The sequence below is a fragment of the Aythya ferina genome, assembly GCF_964211825.1.
Source record: "Aythya ferina genome assembly, chromosome: 3".
Lineage (NCBI taxonomy): Eukaryota > Metazoa > Chordata > Aves > Anseriformes > Anatidae > Aythya > Aythya ferina.
Window position 1 is genome coordinate 10,269,368 of NC_140298.1, and position 19,929 is coordinate 10,289,296.

A 19,929-nucleotide genomic window follows, 5' to 3' on the forward strand; every position below is an offset into this window, starting at 1 on the left:
TCATGACCTTAGTTTCAATTTGTCTTATCTTAAAAACAACAGTGAAAAAGAAAAGACAGCTTTTACCTTGGTCAAAAGGAAAACTGCCAGATACATTTTTGGCCTCTCTTCTGGTTGATCCTTTCATACTTCTGCCCACATTTTCCAGGTGGTTTTCCTTCCATGATCCTTGAGTTAGCTCTTTACTTTATGGATAAATATACCTCTTAGGAAAAGAAGACATATATAAACATAACATATATAACATATATAAACATAGACACATGTAAATACATATATATATATCTACATACATATATACACACATATATATCTACATACATACCTACATATACACATATGGCCAATGCCAAGGATGCTGTTTGACCTCCACATGAAACCCCCTCATGCTGATGACTGTTTCTCAAGGCTTCTGCCAGCCTTCTAGGAAGGATAGCATGGACTTAGCTAATTCCCTGGGCTGAACAGGGAGACAAGCCCAGAGAGGGTGGTGTGAAGGAAGATGCTCTGGGCCCTTCTCCTGGTGGTGTCTCAGCTGCACAGAGGATGCAATGCAAACACTAGGGGATGGGGATGATGCTCCAGAGCAGCTGAATTTTGCTTTGCACAAGAAGACCAAGCTTCTACGTTGCCTGTGCTGCCTGGATAAGCTCAAGTGGAGGCACTTGCCCCAGCCAAGGAGCTCAAGCCAAACAACCAAACAATAGCTGGCGGCAACCTCCCAGCCCCAAACCCATGGACTGCAGCCTGGAAATGCAACAGGCTCGGTCAAGAAAATGTCAGCAGGTTGCAAGGAGCCAGTAAGGGCTTAGTGGCTGAACCAGGCTCTTCGAGGGAGAGCAAAAAAAAAAAAAAGGTTTTCTTAATGGCCCAGTGTTGGTGGTAATTTGGCTTGCTTTGCTGGAATAGCCTTTGTGGGTCTGAAGCAAAAGGTTGTGTTTTGTCTTTAATTACCACACATTCAGAGTGCTTTTTCAGCATGGCACACATCCCAGGAATAATTTGATTTGGAGATTTTGTTTTCAATGAAATAGAGGAGTCCACATCTCATCTGAGAACTCTTGTTTAAAAAACCATACACATACACACTTCTTTTAAAATTACTGTTATTCAGTGTGGATCCCCCAGTTGCCACCTTTTAGAGCCCAGGAAGGCCATGGAGAGCCCCAGGCTCAGGGTGAGGAGCCGGCAGACCGCTTACCACATAGGGATGTCCCAACCTCAGCTTCAGTCATGGAAGTTCCCTGCGAGTTTAATGCGAATTAATGAGATTTAACAAACCAGGAGGGTGGCGATGGTTGGGAATACGTGTTCTGGTCTCCACACCACTGAGCCCTCTGTCACCTAAGGCCTCCAAATGGGTGGCACAGCCACCAGCATCTCTCCTCGGCTGCTTTGTGCTGGTACCACGTCTCCCACTGCCCGCTCCCGGTGCGATCGCATCCTCTGGCTCGATCTCGACGTTTGAAATCCTCTCACCATCCGAGGGCGAGGGAGGGGGCTCCCGTGCAAGGCACTGAGTGCCTGGAGCCCGCTAAGTTCAAAGGCACCCTTCCGCCCACCCCAAGGAGAGATGAAGCTGGCCCAGGGATGGCTGGAGGCCACACAGACGGGAAGGTATGTAGCAATCCATTTATCACTTTGCAAATATTAGTGCTGCTCGCATTTGCTGCGGCAATATTTCTTCTTGGAAATTGGTGAAGTGAGTAATAACAATGTTATTTATTCTAAGACCTTGGAGCTGAGAAGCAATAACAGGGGGACTGTTCCCTTGAAAGCTTCTGAGGTGCTGGAAATAAAATGGGGGGTGGGGGGGTGGAGAAGAGATAGACCAACAAAGGGCTGGGGGAGAGAAAGGCACATTATAAAGCCATAGAAATCTTGGGTTTAATTTTGTTGCCCCAAAGGTAATAAAATGCATTTTGTAATGATTTATACACAAACAAGGAGGGGGGCACAGCGGCTGGCATTTTGAGCGTCCTGATGGACGTGCCTCCTGCACCATGGGGCGGCCACTTCGCCCTTGCCTCTCCTCACTTTTTTTCTCCTTCCCCCCCTGTTTTTTTTTGTTTCGTTCCCCCTCTCTACATTGCTTATCTGAATATATAGGGCTGCCCTTTGCTCAGATTTATGGGTTGGGGCAGCGCTGTGTGTATTTACAGTCTCCTGACCTGAAGACCTACAGCTGAACAAGAGAAGGAGGAAACCAGGGCCCGTTCCATAAACAGAGACAGATACGGGGGGGAGGCAGGAGGAACTGCCAGCACTTAACATTTTTAACTATTTGGCCAAGCGAAGGAATTAGTGATTAGATTAGAGCCCAAGAAAAATGAGAAGCAGGGTTAAAGATTTGGCGGGGAGAGGGCCGGGTCCAGCCGGGGTCTGGCACGGGAGAAATGCAAAGTTGGAGGGGTTTTGCAAAAGGTTTTCCATTAAAAGTTAGAGGGGTTTAATAGAAGGCTTTCTGGGGCCAAACGGCATAGGGATGAAAGCGAATCTCCAAAGCGTCTTAATCAGAGCCGTGCTTTCCTTGGGCAGAGCTGAATAACTCTTTTAAAGCACAATTAGGTTGTGAGAAGGTAGATTACTTAGTCTGTGTTTATTCAGGTACTAATTGCCTCAGATTAAGTAAAAGTTTGAAAGCCTTGCTTGACGGTAATAAATATTTCTTATGTCCGTGTCTATCGGGTGGTTTGCAAGCAGAAATTCAGTTCAGATGAGACATATTTCAACGGGCCCCGAGAATTACTTGACTTCTCTGATGTGAAAAGCAGCAAAAGTGGCAACAACCTGGAAAATAAATAAATGAAACGCAACATACGTAGGGGTCACAATATAGCATAAGTATATCAACATGATGAACAGCTTTGATGAAAATGGTAAACAAAACCACCCTCTCTTCCTGTGGCTTGTTTTACATTGCAATAAACCACTGACTCTATAACCTATCAGAACATGCTGAGATTTTATGCATCATTTCCAACTACTATTTGAACATTTGGTTTAGAGTAGTCATGAACTATAATTAATGGTATTTTTTTTTCCCTGATAAAAAGCGCACTTTATTGTAGTTTATTACCTGTTGGTCCAAAGCTCCATAGGTGACGTAAATTCATTGTGGGTTTTAGGATGGGGATAGAGGAGGGGGCTTCTGCACAGGATGATGATGAATCCACATTCACCATCTGTGATCAAACGCAGAAGTTTTGCCTGGGCTTCACTGCCTGTGATGCCCTATCCAATGTGCACATATTGCTGCTCATTCCGAAGCCTGCTGGAAAACAGAAGATGTGCGAGGAATTTAACCCCGATGCTGTTGCTATTGTCTGGTAGGACACTTCTATTATCATTTCTTTTAGCTGTACCACGTGCCTGAGCTTAGACCACGGGCATCACGCACTGGCATCCTTGCTCTTACAGAGGAGAACCCCCCCAGAAAAAGGGGGGATGGGGGGGCTGCTGTCATCATCTCTGTGGTCCCTGACTGGCTCCAGGTGCCAGCCCAGTGCTTTGCTCGTAGGAGCGAGCTGGTAGCACCGGGCCGCCGGGCGCAGCCTGCCAGGAGGAGAGGGGGAAAAAAAAAAAACAGGCACCACAAAGAACATTGAGATGAATGGCTCTATTTTATGAGCCATAAAAGTTTTATTCATCTTGACACCGAAACAGGTTTAGGCAGCGAGCTGACACGCCTTAAATAAATAAGTGGAATTAATTCCCCAGCTCTTGAAACAATAGCGGCGTGCATGTCACGCCGAGAGCTGCCCCATTGTTTCCCATGGCTGCGCGATATTGATATTATTTGTGTTTTTCCGTGCGGCTTCCTCTGGGGCCTGGTTGATCCACTTCAGATTCTTCCCCTGTTTTATTAGAGGTTGAAAAAGGTTCAGGACCTGGTTGTACCGCTGCTCCCACCGACAGCTCAGGAACCAGTTTGGCGTCTGGTTTGTCTGTTGTTTTACTGCTGACCTTCAGCTCAACTTTCCCCCCTGACCCCAGGAGGCATCTATCATGACAAGAGGCTGTTTAACACAAATGGTGCCCATTTATAGGGGAAGAGAGTCAGAAGATTTCCTTTTTATGAAGAATTTGGTTTTTCACCCCTCTTTTCTCAGTCACCACAGGTGAAATCCCTCCCAGCAGCTGGCTTATGAAATAATGCGAGGGGAGGCCGTAATGAGCTGAAAGCACCCTCAGCTGGAGATAAATATATGCAAATGAGATGCACAAACAAAGGAGCCTGGACAGAGAAATATCTGCAATTCCAGCAAAATGCTGCCTGCAGCTAGAAGATGAACAGCTTTGATAAAATGGTAACAAAAAGCACCTTTTTATCCTCCAGCTTGTTTTACATTGCAATAGACCATTGTTATTGTAACCCAGCGGAGCATGCAGAGGCTTTTCTGCGCCGGTTCAAAAAAACCTGTTTAAACATTTGTTTTTAAGGCATTCAGGGGCGATGATCAATGCGCTGTTTTGTTTTTTTGCCGGCTGGGGGTATTTTTTCTCGGCTCGCTTTTGCTGGGGCGGGCGTTCTGGGGGCGTCGGGGCCGTTCCCTGCCGCTGCTCCCGCCGTTATCCCGTTACCTGTTGGGCTCTCCGCGGGCAGCTTCGGTCGCACCGGCTCGCATCGAGGTGCATCGCCAAAAAATTTGGAGTTTGCGTCTGGCACCGCGCAGGGAAGCCGCAAACAGCGAGAGGCAGCGCGGGGACAGAGGGGGGAAAAAAATCCAGGCGTGAGCATTCCCGAAGCAGCACCCAAACAGGCAGCTTTAATGAGAGCAATCAAGCCTCCGAGCTAATTCGGAGACAGCCATCTAACACACTGATTTTAATAAGCTTTTAAAAAGGCAATCGCTAACTTTTAAAAGTCTCTCTTTTTAATTTAATTGTTTGGGGTTCGTACGTTGCCAAAACAAACACAGCCACTAAAATATGTTTTCAATATGCAGAAGTAGCATATCTAGACAATGTTTTAAATTAGCCCTGTATTTTGGGGGTTGGAGGAGGGAAGGAGAGTGAGAGGCTGACTTCAGATGACTCTAAGACATTTTCCGAGCAGGGTTGGTCACGTCAAAATAATACCTTGATATTCTCGCCTCTGCCTTTATGAATCCCCCAACGTATCCATAAGGATGCCTGTTTACCTATAGGTTTATTTAGAAAATAAGCCCAATCCCATATCATATGCAGTTTACTTGCTAAAATGCAGAGGAGAGAAAGGCACAGAAAAGACAGTGCAGCAATACCATTTAACTTCTAACCTTATGATATCATTAAATAAATCTTTATGAATTTATAAAAGCAGCACAAACACCATAAAGTTTAGGTGGCCCTTTTCTTGAGGCACCAACCACAATTTTTAGATCTGGCAAGAAGAAAAATAGACTTACCTTTTAGGAAAAAAAAAAAAAATCCACCTCTTACTACGTTATACGGCTTTGGCACTTACAGATGTTAGAGCAGACAAGTGTCGGATTTCCCGATGTCAAGCAGATTTCCTAATTTTTCATAGGCTTCTCCTGTTGCATTTTTGGGGCCAAATTCGAGAGTAATCAATTTAATTTGCGTGGCTGCGCACCAGCGATGGGGCTACGCTCACACGTAGGCTCTCGTGACCCCTGGAAACCGACGGGCAGCTCTCCACTGGGAGCCCGGGGTGCCCCAGGCGCAGGGTTTCAAGAGTTAATGGAAACTTGGTGAGGGCAGGGAGCCTTTCTTTTTGCAGCCCAGGTTTGCAGCAGCATAATTATGTTCAACTGCTGTTGTTTGAAAAGGGCAAACAGCATCTTAGGCACAGAACAATGAAATTACAGCTGAGATTTAGGTTAGCAAAAGCCGTCTTCTGCAGGCTTTTATGATTCATTATTTCCCATTAAATACAGTATTAGAAGTGTACACCAGATAGCTCATGGTTGCTGCGCTCAGAGCACATTATCTATATTACACAGGTCTGGGGAGCAGAATTAGAAAACTTTGGGGGAATGAGCAATATGTGTTTGCTGATAGAAGTACCATATGGCTCATCTTCCTCAATTGCTTTCATTGCGACTCTGATGCTGGAGAAATTAAAGTTTTATTTGATGTGGCACAGCTTAATGAACTGTCTTCTGTTAGGAAAATTGAATATGTTTCCTGTTATTTGAGCACAGAGCCCTCATGGTTTTGGCTGATGAGGGATGCATTATGTATTGTTTATTTAGCATTTTGAAAACAAAAGCAGATATTGGAGGTAAAATTGATTACCGCAGGATGCGTTATATAATCACATTTTTCTTTCTCTCTTTCTTTAATTTACAGCCCTGCCTATTATTTTTATGAGCCTTTTTCTATTCCCATCCACCCCCCCCCCAAAAAAAAAAAAAGAGAGAGAAGGAAAAAAAAAAAAAAGAGAGAAAAAAAAAGGGGGGGGGGTTGAGGCAGAGCACAGAATCTCTGCTTTGTTTAAAAGCAGCATTACAATTTTTAAGGCTTAGGGACCAAAGTGTGTGCCCACGTGCATTAACCTGCGGGTCGGCTCTGGGGATGCTTTGTTAGCAGCAGCCCTGTTGCTGTTCCTCCCTCTTGGCTGCAAGACACAAAGAGGGGAGCATCGGGGCTCCACCAAGCAAATCCCCCAGATTCCCTATTGCTAAATGTGCCAGGGAGATGTGGTTGCAGACCGGTGCTGGCCAAAGAGGAAGGGGTGGGTATCAGGGGGGTTGGTGTACAGGAGCGTGGGGTGGAGCAGGGCCTGCGCTACCTGCTGCTGTCGCATCATTTATCTGCATCAGGAGAGAAGTTATTGATGGGAAGGTGGTTGAGTTAAAAGGAAATGTGTATTTTGTGTTCTGCTTTTTTTGTTTTGTTTGTAATACATAGAGGTGCACACACACTAAGGCATATGTGCCATACCCATACCATTGGGGTGCTTTTTCTCTGTTAGTAGCAAAAAATGCCATGACAAAAAGGGCTGCATTTGCTCTCCAGGTCTGTGAACAGACAAGTATATTTAGGTATACTGTGACACTTAAAGGGGAAAAAAAAATCTTTAAAGTATGCTAATCTGATTAATTCCCCTTCCACTCTGGAAATTCTGCCCGCTCCCTGTGATGCTTTTGCTGTTATCGATCTCCCAGCAAAAGGGGTGATCAGAGAGCTCAAAGTCAAAACTAGCCCAGCTCCGGTGCAGCGCCTGCTCCTGCCCTCCGCACCGCTCTGACAAAAAGGCAATTTGACTCATGTGCCCCGGGATGCTGGAGGACACTGGCACCCGCACCCCTTCAGCACAGCTCGTGCAGAATCCAAACGCCATCCATTAAAAGAGAAAGTCCCAACGTGTTTATAGCAGCGGGCCAAGTCCTTGTGCCGGCACAACTCCCATTGACGTCAGCAGGGCTTTTGCTCAAGCAGGGAGCGCAGGATCCTGCCCTGCACCTTCCTAAAGCAGAGACCTGGGGGGGGGATGTGGGGGACAGAGGGGAGGATAAGAAGTAGGGGGGGGAAAAAAAAAAAAAAAGAGAAAAAGAAATCACCAGTATTAGAAGGAGTATGTTGCTCTTGAAAATGTCTCTTAGCAAAGTGGTTAAGTAAAGGCCATGCAAACAGTGACTATAAATATTTTTGTTCTGTATAGCTGTTCAAACAGTGCCCTGCTGTAATGTCAGATGGGCTCAAAAATAAATAAATTAGGGGGGTGGGGGGGACAGCGAGGAGGGGGAGAATAAAGGATTACATAGCAGCCAATGCCAAAACCACAAAAAACTTCATTTTCAGACAGATATATTTCCCAGGGAAGAAAATGGTACATTTTTATGAAAGGCTGCTCCATGACAGGAGCCTCCTTTGAGGAAGACCATTATGCATTGTTATCAGCGTGGCGTAATTTGACTGTTGACAAAGTATCTGTGGCAGTGAGAATGAAAGCAGTTAGAAGTGTGGCGGGTTGTAATCAAGAAGATGCTTAGCTGTGCAACGCTGCATCTTGAGCAGATTTGAATCAACATTGCCTTGAGGGGACACACACACACACGCACACACACATGCACACACACACACAAAAAGTCCATTAATTTTTAGTGGGAAAATTAGAGTGGCACTTGATGAAGTGAAATTTGACATGCGTTAATTGCTCCGCAGCTCCCCTAATTAGAGATTTTTCAAATTCTTTTACTGCTGTCAGGCTGATGCCGCATTGTCTTTGCTGGACAACTAGCAAAATTGCAAATTGGGCTGATCGAGAAGTCAGGCGCTGGGCGATCGCTCTGCAGCTCGCTCGCCGCTGATCCTCGTTTTCATGGGAGGGCCTACGAAGGGCACTGGGGGAGAGGGCGAGGACAATAAAATCCTTCTTCCTGATAAATAAGGAGCCGTGGTTTAACAGAGCTTGCTTTAAAAAAAAAAAAAAAAAAAAAAAAATTAGAGGGAAACACAAAGCGAGGCGGTAAAGCAACGGAGTTGAAAACAAACCTCTCCCCTCTGTTAAACCGATGCCGTGCGTAACATTTCGGGGGGGATTCTGCCTGTAGCATGGCACAGCTGAGGGACATGTAGAGCCGAGGATCATGCAGGAGGGCGCTTTGCACCCAGCCACAGCACTGCAGGAGCCCACGTGTGGGGCTGGGCCTCATCGCGGGCTTTTCGGCGTTTTTGCTTTTGTTTTTTTCCCTCCCCGCTCACTCCTCCCCTCCCTTAGCCTTTGACCCTCTCTTAATTCATTAACATATTGAATTTTTTCAATTTTCCATCTTCTTGCAATAACAATATTAATGCCGGGGCCGAGGCCTGATTGGAGCTAAATTACTTGTTACCTGCTGGCATTTATTTATATGGCATTGAATTATAAAGCTTTGCTATTGTCATGCCTTGGGCGAATTGTTTATGACACCAGTAATAGGAGTAATTGTTATTGTTGAAATTACCTGTCAGCTACCCATAGCAGTGGCCCTTGTCCCACTGACAAATAGTGACAGGGGAGAGGGATCCTCCGCACGTCCTCCTGATGACTTCTCCTCCGATAATAAGGAGTGCAGGGCCTCTGATAATTTGCCTGTCACTGCCGAGCGCGGCTCAGAGAGAGTTGGCCAAATTGTTGTCATTCACTTTGACAAAGACAGCAAAACGCTCTGGAGCAGGGAGGAGGATTATCAAAATAAATGAAAGCGCTTACACATCCTTTGTTGTTGTTGTTGTTTTGTTGTTTCTTTTTTTTTTCTTTTTTTTCTTTTTTTTTTAACGTTGTGTGATTTTTCCCCCCTCCTTCCCCACTGGCCTGCCTTCATGCCGGGGTTGCAAAGAGGGGCACACACGTCACACCCGTGTGACTTCAGAGGGGCAGGGGGCTCAGCCATTTGCTTTCTGTATGGGTTTCCAAATATAAATGCATTATATTTCCCCCCCCGCACAAGGCTGCCTATGGTTCAGGAATTACTGAGTGTCTGTCATTGCAAAAAGAAAAGCTTGGATGGTGTTTCTGCTGTGTGGTGGTTTTCTTTTTTTTCATTTTTTTTAATATTTTTGACTTGCTTTCTTTTCCATACTGGGCAGCAGCATCACAGCTGTCAGCCCTCCTGCCTTCGCCCAGGGCCACGCCGCCATCCCCCGAATTACCTGCCCCCGGCACAGCACCTCCTCGAGCAGAGGAGGTCCCACCACTAATGAAGCGAGCGGAGGGCTCCCTGCCGGTAACGAGCTGACGTTCCTTGTCACGGAGCTGGGCCGCCTACCCAACCCGTGTCTCCCACCCTGCACCTCCCACAGCTCATCCTGTGGCAGCAGTAATCACTACTTTACGCTCAGGTAACAGCAACCTGGGGCATGAGGTGCCTCCGGGGCTGCTTTAGGCCCTTTGCTGCCTTTAGCCACCATCCAACGGGCCGAACCTCCCCGTGTGGCACCGTGACAGGGCTTCGTCAGCTGCCAGGCCGCGGCCTGGCCCATGCCGACATTGACAGTGCCCCAGCCACGTGCCAGTGCCCAGTGGTGGTCGCTCCCATGAGGGGATGGCAAATTTTGGCAGGGGCGAACCGATCACCCCGAATTCAACTCCGCACCGGCGCGGAAAGTGTTTCATTCGTAACCATTCGGCTCAAGCGCATAATTTAGCCGAATTATCAGCTGCCTCCATCTTTCCAGGGAACGAGCGCAAACAATGTTTTAGGAACAGACATCTAAATTTAGTAGGTTTTGAATAATTGATAGGAGCGTGTGACAGAAGATAGAAACTTATGTTTCTAATCATCCCAAAGCATTTTCTCGTTCCTCCCACCCCTAAATGAAGTCACTTTGTTTGCAGTTAAATACACGGAAGATGTCCACTTAACAAGTCTAAAATTGTGATACCATTAAGGGGTTATCCACGGCAATAAAACGCAGGGAACATGCCTGGGAACGCGATCTGTAAGGCAGATAATTTTTAAGAATGCGGCTTGTCCTTGCTTTGTCTGGGGAGAGACACGCTAGCGATCCTGGGAGGGGAAAAAATAAGGCACGTTTCAAAATGAAGATATTTAAGATGCGCGATACATTTCGGGGCGTTGCTGGAAGCTCCCATTTGATGTTTTTCCTATAAAGCCTAAATTAAGCCTCCGAGGGACGGCGATGCGTCTCCTGCTCCTAGTTTCACCAAAAACCAAAATAGGTTTTAAATGGCCACGTTAAGAAGGCACGGGCACGCTTTCGCACACGACAGTAATCGTCCTCCCTCTGTTCCCCCCTTCGTTGCTAAACACAGAGCCAGCATCACGATAATGCATCTTTACATTCAAAGCTCATTTGAAATGTAAACTTTTAGCAAATGGCAATGGCTCGTGTAGCTGCATTGCTGAAGTGACTGGCAGCAAATTCCTTTTTCTCTCTCTCCCTCCCCTCCGCGCAACGTTTTGAAATACCCATCAGTGTCAAAGGAAACTGCGCAGAGCGCTGCTGCTGCTCTAAATAAGGCAGAGCAATGTTAAGAAAAACGTCAAAAAAAAATCTCGCTGGATTAAAGTGACATTTCTGTACCATGTCAACGCGGATGACAAAGCTTCATGTTTTGCATAATTTCAAAAGATATTCTTCATAAAACATCCAGTGTATAAACAGGCAGCGGGCTTTTGTTTTAAACATTTAAGATCAAAAGTTATGGTAAGAACAATTAATATTGCCTATTAAAATCCCGTGTTATTCTTAGAGATACATTTTGTGGTCACTGACTATAAATAAAAGCAAAGGAACCGAGCCACGGTTTCTCACCAATGTGCAATCTAGAAATATGAAAAGGCAATTTTCAGCCTTTTTTCCCCCCCTAAGTTTCTCTTAGATGTGTTTGCTGAATAAACGGGATTAACTGTATTTAAAACAAGAGATAAAGAACAGATTTTTATTACGCTGCACAGGCTGCCGGGCTTCCACTCTCCTTTCAAAGCACTGCATGCCTAGAACAAAATATGCATATTTTACCTTTTCTGACACTTTATAGAATAAGCAAAAAATCCCTGCAATAATACAAATATGGAATCAATAGGGAGTGGTGTAAACAGCATTTTTTACCCTTTCTCTTTCTGGCCAAAGGCTGGCGCATTCCTCCTGCGACTTTTGTTTGCAGTTTTGCAGCAGGATTAGGAAGCAGAGAGGAACGCGCTCGTTCAGCTGAAGGACCTCTCGCTGCATCTGCCTGAAAAAACTCCGCGACTGCTGTTAATCCAAAACTAATGGCCAGAGCGTGGTCGTAAGTGCGAGCCTGCTAGCAGCTGAATTTCAATGGACGCTTTCTCAAAAATAGGTACAAAGAAAAGAATTTAGACAAATTTGCCTCTTAACCTTTAAAGATTTCCTGCCTATTCCAGTATGTCCTTTATTACATTAATTTTTTATTTAAATTACACCATTAACTGGATATGAATTTATCAAGAATACATATATTGATTTATAAAACAGTATCATTAATTATTATAATAGCTAGATGTAGCTGATATTACAAAGCCATTTAAAGGTTTTTAATATAACTTGGACATACATAGATAGATAGACATTATGGACAAGACTACAATTTAAACTGGCTACCAGCAGTTAATGAAATCCTTGATTTATCTTCTAGTTTAGAGATTGATTATATTGTTGCTTTGCAAAACTATTTATTTTGTGCCATTTTTCAAAAGATGTCTCAATAAAAGAAAAAAGACAAATAAAATATTCAGTCAATTCTCAAAGCATGTTTTGTTTTATATTTTCTTTCTTAATGCTGCTGCTGATAATTTATTACAAGTTTGGAGACTTGTCACCTTCACAAAGAATTGGCTTGCTTGATAGTAGCTCTGTTTTGCAAATGCACAATTTCACATATTTGGAGGAAAAAAGAAAAAAAAAAAAAAAAGAGGCTGTTTTTCCAACAACATTGTGCTTTTTTCATAAAACAAAAAAACAACAAATGCCTTTCTAGCATAGATTTCTTAGGCATATTTTTGTTTAAGCTGTGGAAAAATGGGACTTACCCTAGTGCTGCAAAGCAGGCAGTCATGGAGAGCATTTTGATTTAAAATGCAATCTGAAGAGAAGAAAAGAAAAAAAAATAAGGAATGATATAAACAAACAGTACACCGCTTTCAAGTTACTCCTAAAATGTTCCTAGATTAACTAATACATTGAAAGTTTAAATCTTTACACATTGTTCTTGAGGGGCTATGTCTCTTGACTCTTTATTTATATCACTTATTCTTGTCTGGCAACATATGTTCCCGATTTATTATAGTATTTTTACTGTTAGCCAGACAAATGTAAGGGCTAGCTGAGAAGGGTAGTTTCATCTGATGAGTTTAACAATTGCAGGGCATCCTTTAGGGTTAGCCAATGGGCTCTTTTGAAGCTATAATACTCACCATTAACCGTTTGGATGCTGAAATATTTGTATTGTCCAGGTTGGGGCTTCCCTGGTGTGAGCCTCTTTGTTTCAGATGGGTTCACAGGCAAACGCACCGCAGTGGGCGAGAGCTGCTCATCCAGCAAATGCTCCCGTGCGCATCCCAGACCACGCTGTTAGAGCTTGTGGGTAACAAGTCTGCACCGTGCGTACCCCCCTCCGGCCGGATAGAGAGAAAGGCATGCAGAAAATAATGCTTAAAAAGTCTAATTCTGAGATGTATGGCAAATATTAACCGTAAGCGTTCGGAACTCCGCGTGTGCTTTCTGACCACTGGAAGGTAATGGGGAGGAAGGCTTCCTCTGTCAAAGCACAACCCCAAAAACGTGTATTTTAAATAGATGCCCTGACACCTGGGGAAAAGGTGGGAGGAGAGGTGGTGAGCTGGGTGCCACGTTTTATATGTCTCACATCCAGGTGACTTGTTCTGGGGTAAGAACCTGCATTTTTTCCACCTCCTGTTTCCTCCCCTTGTCTCTCTTTGTTCGATGCGAAGAGGTTCCTGCACATCCACCAGAAGCTGCTGGTGGAAACAGGTACATTTGCATTTGCACCCCCACCCGGCTGTGCTTGAGCTTTGGGGCACCAACAGGTTTGCAGCTCCAAGGAGATGTAGGGATATAATTCCTAGCATAACATCACATTCACAATCTGCAGCCTTTTGACAATCGATCAGATCACGACACCCATCAGCGTATCCTACTACGGGTGGGATGCCCATCATGGGATGCTCAGGACCCCTGCGCACCAAAGAGCACAGGGTGAATCCAGAGCAGGCTGTAGGGCACAAGTGACATTTTTTTTGCCTTTGGGAGTCAAGTCAGGCCTTGGGGATAGGAGACTGCTCTGAAAAGTTTTAGTTTCCCATGCATCTTCAGGGAATGAGGGAAGGGTCAGTGTAAAGCTTGCACAAGACCACATGTTCAGAGCAGTAATCTGCTGGGGAACAGAATACAGAGGGCAAGACGCTGTGTTTCAGGTAGAATAAATACAGCAGTTTATAAATAAGCAATAAATACAGCAGTTAGACTCCTCGTGGGATCCCTTGAAAGGGGATTTTGACTTGGTGGGTCAGGGCACATTTCCTGGTGTCACCGGTGGGCCAGTGGCAAACAGCACAGTATGGTTGTCACTGGGAGAAGAGCAAGGGGAGAAGTGCTCCTGTTTTTTTTTGCTTTGACTTAATAGCAGTTCAGTTGTCCTGGGCTCACTTGTTTGTGGCTTTTTTTTTCTTTTTTTTTTTTTTTAATTAGAAAAATGGCCAAACATTCCCTCTGCTTATTGCAGGGGAGTTGATAAGCAGCTGAACTTCCTAAAGATGACTTGGATTCAGCTGTGTGCAAAAACATCATAAAGATGGAGATCTTTCTTTCTGATCGATTTTCTATAGCATGAAGATAGCCCCAATAATTCCTTACCCCAGATTAAATTTTTATTGCACTTTGGCTGACCAAAAACAGTGGAAATGAGTGCAGGTGGAGCACAGGGTGGCTGTGGTCAGGGGCTGGCTCTCTCCAAAGGTTTTCTGGAGGCAGGTGCCACCGGTACCCTGAGCAAGCATCAAAAGTGGCAGTACTGGGGCTCAGAGCACGGGGCTTAACACCTATTTAATTTTCTATTTTAAGGAGGTTTCTGGCAACTTCATAATTAAGTTAATAACCTCTCCTGCTTTTGTTTCACCCCCCCACAACACTTTTTGGTTTTAGTGTGGGGAGGGAGGAACACGGAGCAGCTCGGTCCCTCAATCACTCCCTCTCTGTTTTGTCCATCACCTTGGTTTCTTTCCCCTGTTTTTGACCTGCACTTTTTCTGGATCAGACACTGGCAGGTTGAGAGGTAATAAGAACCAGATGGACAGAGTGCAGAAATTGCCCAAATGGGTACGAGAATGTGGGGAGCTGTCAGGCATGGAGAGAAGCTGGAATTTTTCAGCAATAAAATGGGATTTATCGCCACTCTACCACAGTCATTGCCGACAACCGTTTACCTTGACAGAAACCCCATTCCAATAGGCCATGCCGATGCAGATTTTTTTTTTTTTTTCCCAAAGAGTGATGATTGGTATTTGTTCTAAGGCTCAAATGGCCTGCACTAAAGGTGAAGCATTAGGCCAAAGTCCTGTATTCCCTACTGAGGCAAATGAACCTGCTAAAATAAGTTCCTTCCACAATAGCTGTGTAATTGAAACCAGAAAGTGAGAGAATTTGATAAATTGCTTGACCCTGAAGGAATGTTAAGGTCATAAATTTTCATTGCATTTTTTGCCTCTTTTTCAGGAAAAAAAATAATTCTCTTTTTATATATATTGATTATGTTTAGCATTTGTCTCCAAATTCCAGCTAGCCTCCAGATCATTAGCCATCGCTCTGCCATCCTCTCCCAACAGGCAACAATTACAAGGTTTCCAGCATCCCCACCTACACCGTCCTGGAACGGCTGAAGGACACAAAACATTCACAAACGGCAGCTCTTACATCCGACGGTGAAGGAATCTGCCGCACACAGCACTAACAACCCGAAATGGAGAGTTTAGCAAGTGCAATCCGTTTAGGAGGACGGAGTAAAAAACGGTGCTGTGCTTGGAGAATGATGGAGTAAAAAAATGTCTGCAAATCATTTATGGGGAATCAAACATTTATTGCCGTTCTTACCTTTTTTTTTTTTTTCTTCCTCTCTTCTAGTTGAAAAAGGATGTTTGGTGTATTATTGAATAATATGTGCAGATGTCCCTTAAAGCTCAAAAGACCCAAACAAACCCCAAACCCCAGAGTATTTTATGATGGAAAACCACGTTTCAATAAGAAGTAAATAAATTGAATAAAACCAAGAAAAAGGTTAAGAAGAATTAGGAGAATAACCAGCAAGGTAAAACATCCAGCAACATTCCCTTCCCTGTGCTTGCAACTATCAATAAATACAGCCGTGCTAAAGTCATGGGCTAAGAGGGAGCAGGGGCACATAGAAGTGTTGGTTTTGTGTGTGTTGGTTTTGTTTTTTTTTTCCCCTGCAGTAACAAAATTCATCTCCTCAACTGGACCAGCTTCTGCTTCACCACTGACTGAAATCTGCTATCATACAGCAACTGCTTTTTATAACCAAGCTGCTTTTCCCCCCTGCCTGGAATATAACATTTCAGAGGCAAAACTCTCCTTGTAGCACTTCAGCAAGGCGTTACACTTTCCGTAGCCATACACACTTAACCCAACATGAAGCGAGTTAAATAATCATTAGCACAGTAACCCATTCCTATCAAAAGCTTATTGGTCCTCTAAATTTTAAATTAATGGCCTGTCTTCCTGTTCTCTGTGTGTGTCTGTCTGCTTTTCAGCCACCTCAGTGCATAGTCATAGATGTTTTATCAGCACATATTAGACTATTTGCATTATTGACATTTCAATTTTTAAAATTAAAAAGAAACAAAAAAAAAAAAAAAAAAAAGCACAAAGAAGAATAGTTCCTGCTGAGTTGTTTTATCTGTAGACTTCTGGTTCTTAAGTAACTCATCCCAGGATTAATTAGGAGCCAATATTTGACAAACCAACTAAGAAATACACTCTGTCCCTCTGCAGCCAAGTTGCTGTAGCTCAAAGAAGTTTCCTTAAGAAAGCACAAAAAAGAGGAGATAACGTAAAAAGAATTGGAACAATGCCCTGATAAAAACTCAATAATTTATACTCACTTTTTCTTTTTTGAGAAGTTAAATAAAACTGCTTTTTTTGTTGCTGTTTTTGTTTGGTTTTGTTTTCTTTTGAAAAACTTCTTTTTTTTTTTTTTTTTTTTTTTTAGTCCTGAAGTAATTTCTAGTCATTTTAAGGCAGTTACTTATCCGGAGAATGAAGGAGTATCAGCTGTGTTTCAATTAGAGAAGGAAAAAAGATAAAGACTTGGAACTTAACCTAAAAACGTGAAGTGACATATTAGGATGAGAATTTTCATATGTTGCTGTATAAATATTTTAATAAAAGTCCTAAAATAATGTGTCTGCCTCCTGCTTTATAAAAGAGAGGAGATTATGAAGTGCAAATGATGCAGCTTAGATGTATCTATCTGACTGGGATTTTTCACCATTAAAGAGTCTCTTCATGCCTCTCCTCCAGAATTTGGTTTTAGAGCCCCAAAAAAGTATAAATCTCATGAGCATAAATAAAATATGAATGGCAAGTGGCTTCAATCACTAATATTTTTGCAAACTAACGTTCAGCTGATGCAACTCGATTTTGTTTTGCATTGCATTAGTGTCACAGTGGCAATGACTGGCCTTTATTCACCGAGCGTTTGAGTCAGCACTTTGAGACATTTTTCAAATTAGGTCATACTGCAAATTTGCAGCCGATACAAAGGTTGATTAAGAGAGCTCCGCAATTTTAAAGGGATGTCGTGTGAGGAGAATTAAGGCCTGCGTGATAGTTCCAGGAAATGTGAGGCCCCATAACTAGGTGGGAATAATGTATGGGCTATATGGGGAAAGAACATATTTCCTCGGAGCGCTTGAAGTAATACTCATTTACAATTTAACAAAGTCCTCCCCCCTGTTACGGAAGAATTGTGTTACGGGCCTTGAAAACAAGCCATGAATGACAACAGGGACACAGGGAGGTGAGCCCAGCTCTCCCTCTGCCAAAAGCCAGCCCTTTCCTCAGCCTCACCTGGTGGTAGGTGCGGACCCAGCACCCTGCCCCAGCACCCTTCCTCCTGCTACCCCCAACTAAAAATGATCCCGTGCCTCCATGTGACCCTTCCCCATAAAGCAGCAATGCCACGGCGAGGCTGAGCAGTGCCAGAAACCCACCCTGAAGAGTTTCTGGGCAAGTCATCAGACACGACTCGGCCAGGGGTGCCGGCTCAAAAAGCACGCGGAGAAAGCACCTCGGAGGAGCTGCTGGGTGCTGGAGAGCTTCACTGCTGATGGCTCCGTGGGAGGCGAGGAGAGTGAGCTCTCTGAAGGGCCCAATTTGCTGAGAGGGCAGACTCAAGCTTGACACTTCTGTGACGCTTTGGGAATTTTATTTTTCAAACTTTTGTTGTGGGGAACAACAGCTCCTTAGGAGCAGAGAGCTCTTCTTAATTGGATGTAAGTGGGTACAAGCCGACCGCCAGCTCCGTTTTGGGTTAGCTCTCTGGCCCACTTGACAAGGCACAAAGCTGTTATTAACGCCGAGTTTGCCTAATGCATCGATGCTTGGGACAGGATAAAAACAAGCAGGATTGTGGATGCAGCAGTAGTGCTTAACCCTCCTGCCACCAGAACTCAAGTCCCACAAGCTATGTTTTCTACACTCAGGACCATTACCGTGATTTAAAGGTCTAACAGCAGTGAAATAAAACATAAACAATTGAAGATCGAAGCCCGAAGAGAGATCTCTCGTGGCATGAACAGCCACGAAAGCCAGAAAAACATTTCACATTCCCCTTTTGTATTTCCCCTCGTTCCTTTGTAGCAGGGTCCCTGAACTTGCATTTTGAATGTGGGCAGCCGGCTGCGTTTCATGTTTTTGATGTTAGGCTCACCCGCAGACCTCTCCATTCCCCATATGTTTCTGGATTCAGTCACTTCACCACAGCCCTCTCTGACAGTACAACACCTCAAATCCCTCCGAGTGGCAGAGCCTATTTTACTCCCAGTCACTTTCAATTTGCCTCCAGTGTTTCTCTGAAGGTTTGAGCTGAATGTGATTTCCAGGACCAAACGAAAGGACGTGGCAAGCAGCAGGCCACAAATGAGAAAGTGGCCGATCCCATGGTGAGAAGTCACTGGAGGTGCTGGCTCACATGGGGACTGAAACTGGAGCGGGAGCTGCTTGCAGCCACCATCGAAATATTTCAATATTTTGAGCTACATTTACATTTCAGCTCCCTTTACCCTGTTCTACTGAGTGAGAGGAAAATTGCCATTAAATCCTGAAACCAGGAGTAGTAAATGAGATTTAAGGACATGAACAGCAACAAAAGGTGTATGCCTACTGCAGCAGCATCCACACCTCGCAGAACCCAGCAGGAGCAGCGTGGAGGTATCTGCTGCTGCTTCTGGTGCCATTGCCCATCTCCAGCACTCCAGAAGTCATGAATCAGGCAAGAAAGGAAAGGAACTCGTGCCAGAGTGACTCAAACCAATTGTGGGAAAACAAATCGGGGGCTTCTTAGAAAAAAATAAAAATAAAAAAAATCTTACTGCCTTTTGAGCCTTTGTGGGGACACTGAGAGCATGCTTCCAAGCTCTTTTGTTCTGCCCTAAGGGATGGAAAGCTGCTCTTAATACAAGAAAACAAAGCCCTCCACTGCCACTACCAACAAAAAAAGCTGAAACGCTTATGAACACTTTGCTCCAGGCAGTGTGGCAGTAAGGAAAAATCATTGCAACCATCACAAGACTTGGCAACACCAGGGCCATGCCAGCAGAGTGCTCTTACCCATTACTGTAAATCACAGGCTGAGCCCAGTTTGTTGCGAAACCTCCAATTGTGGCTCCTTGGATGTGATAAATAAAAATACCGTCCCTTGGTGCACTTGACTAGCATTTGTGGGGCCGAGAGGAAAATTCACGCTTCTGCACAGGGTCAGGACAGAGGCGAGATGATGCTGGGATGTATCTTGGCGTGAACAATTCACAAAGAAGAGCTTCAAGCAAACACGTCGCTCTCTGTGCCTCCATCCCCATCTGCACAACCACCATGGCCAGACAAGTACTTCATTCATTTTAAGCACTGCAGTATAAAGTGTTTGGAGAACAGGGCTTGGGGTCATTTTGGTTTGGGTTGTTGGATTTTCTTATTTGATAGCAACATCTGCACTCTCACCAAAGTCCAACATGTGGAGTCAAAGAGAAGCTGAGATGGTCCCTGGGGCTTGTCACAGTGCGTAGCATTCACCTTCACCAAGACATCTGTCACAGCATGACATTTCTCTTAATAAATACAGGCACCAGACCAGGTTTTGGGGCACGTGATGGCCAGCTCATTTGGTGTGCTTTCTGCTAGGTAAAGACCGAGAGCAGACTTCTACTCTGCCTGGACCCTCCTGGAGCCCACTGGGGCCAGCAGCCCTTGAACGTGTGCCCG

The 19,929-nt window shown here is 44.5% G+C and overlaps 1 protein-coding gene across 8 annotated transcripts in view; it reads right to left on the reverse strand.

Annotated features, from left to right (window-relative positions):
* The window catches only part of LOC311434714 (uncharacterized protein), a 54,228-nt gene that overhangs the window by 2,092 nt on the left and 32,207 nt on the right, over positions 1-19,929 (reverse strand). For 4 of the 8 annotated variants that reach the window (XM_084515037.1, XM_084515036.1, XM_084515039.1 and 1 more), the window contains 6 exons: positions 12,450-12,502; positions 11,509-12,272; positions 11,346-11,393; positions 10,318-10,442; positions 8,150-8,365; positions 6,409-7,430 (listed from right to left, as the gene is read on the reverse strand). In XM_084515037.1, the coding sequence (XP_084371163.1) occupies positions 7,260-7,430; positions 8,150-8,365; positions 10,318-10,442; positions 11,346-11,393; positions 11,509-11,539 (591 nt within the window). In that variant the 5' untranslated portion in view covers positions 11,540-12,272; positions 12,450-12,502 and the 3' untranslated portion in view covers positions 6,409-7,259. Of the gene's footprint in view, positions 1-66; positions 2,791-3,079; positions 3,275-3,604; positions 3,858-4,584; positions 6,322-6,408; positions 7,431-8,149; positions 8,366-10,317; positions 10,443-11,310; positions 11,394-11,508; positions 12,273-12,449; positions 12,503-19,929 lie in introns of those variants that run through there. The other 4 variants (XM_084515040.1, XR_014691659.1, XR_014691661.1 and 1 more) reach the window with 4 other exon arrangements.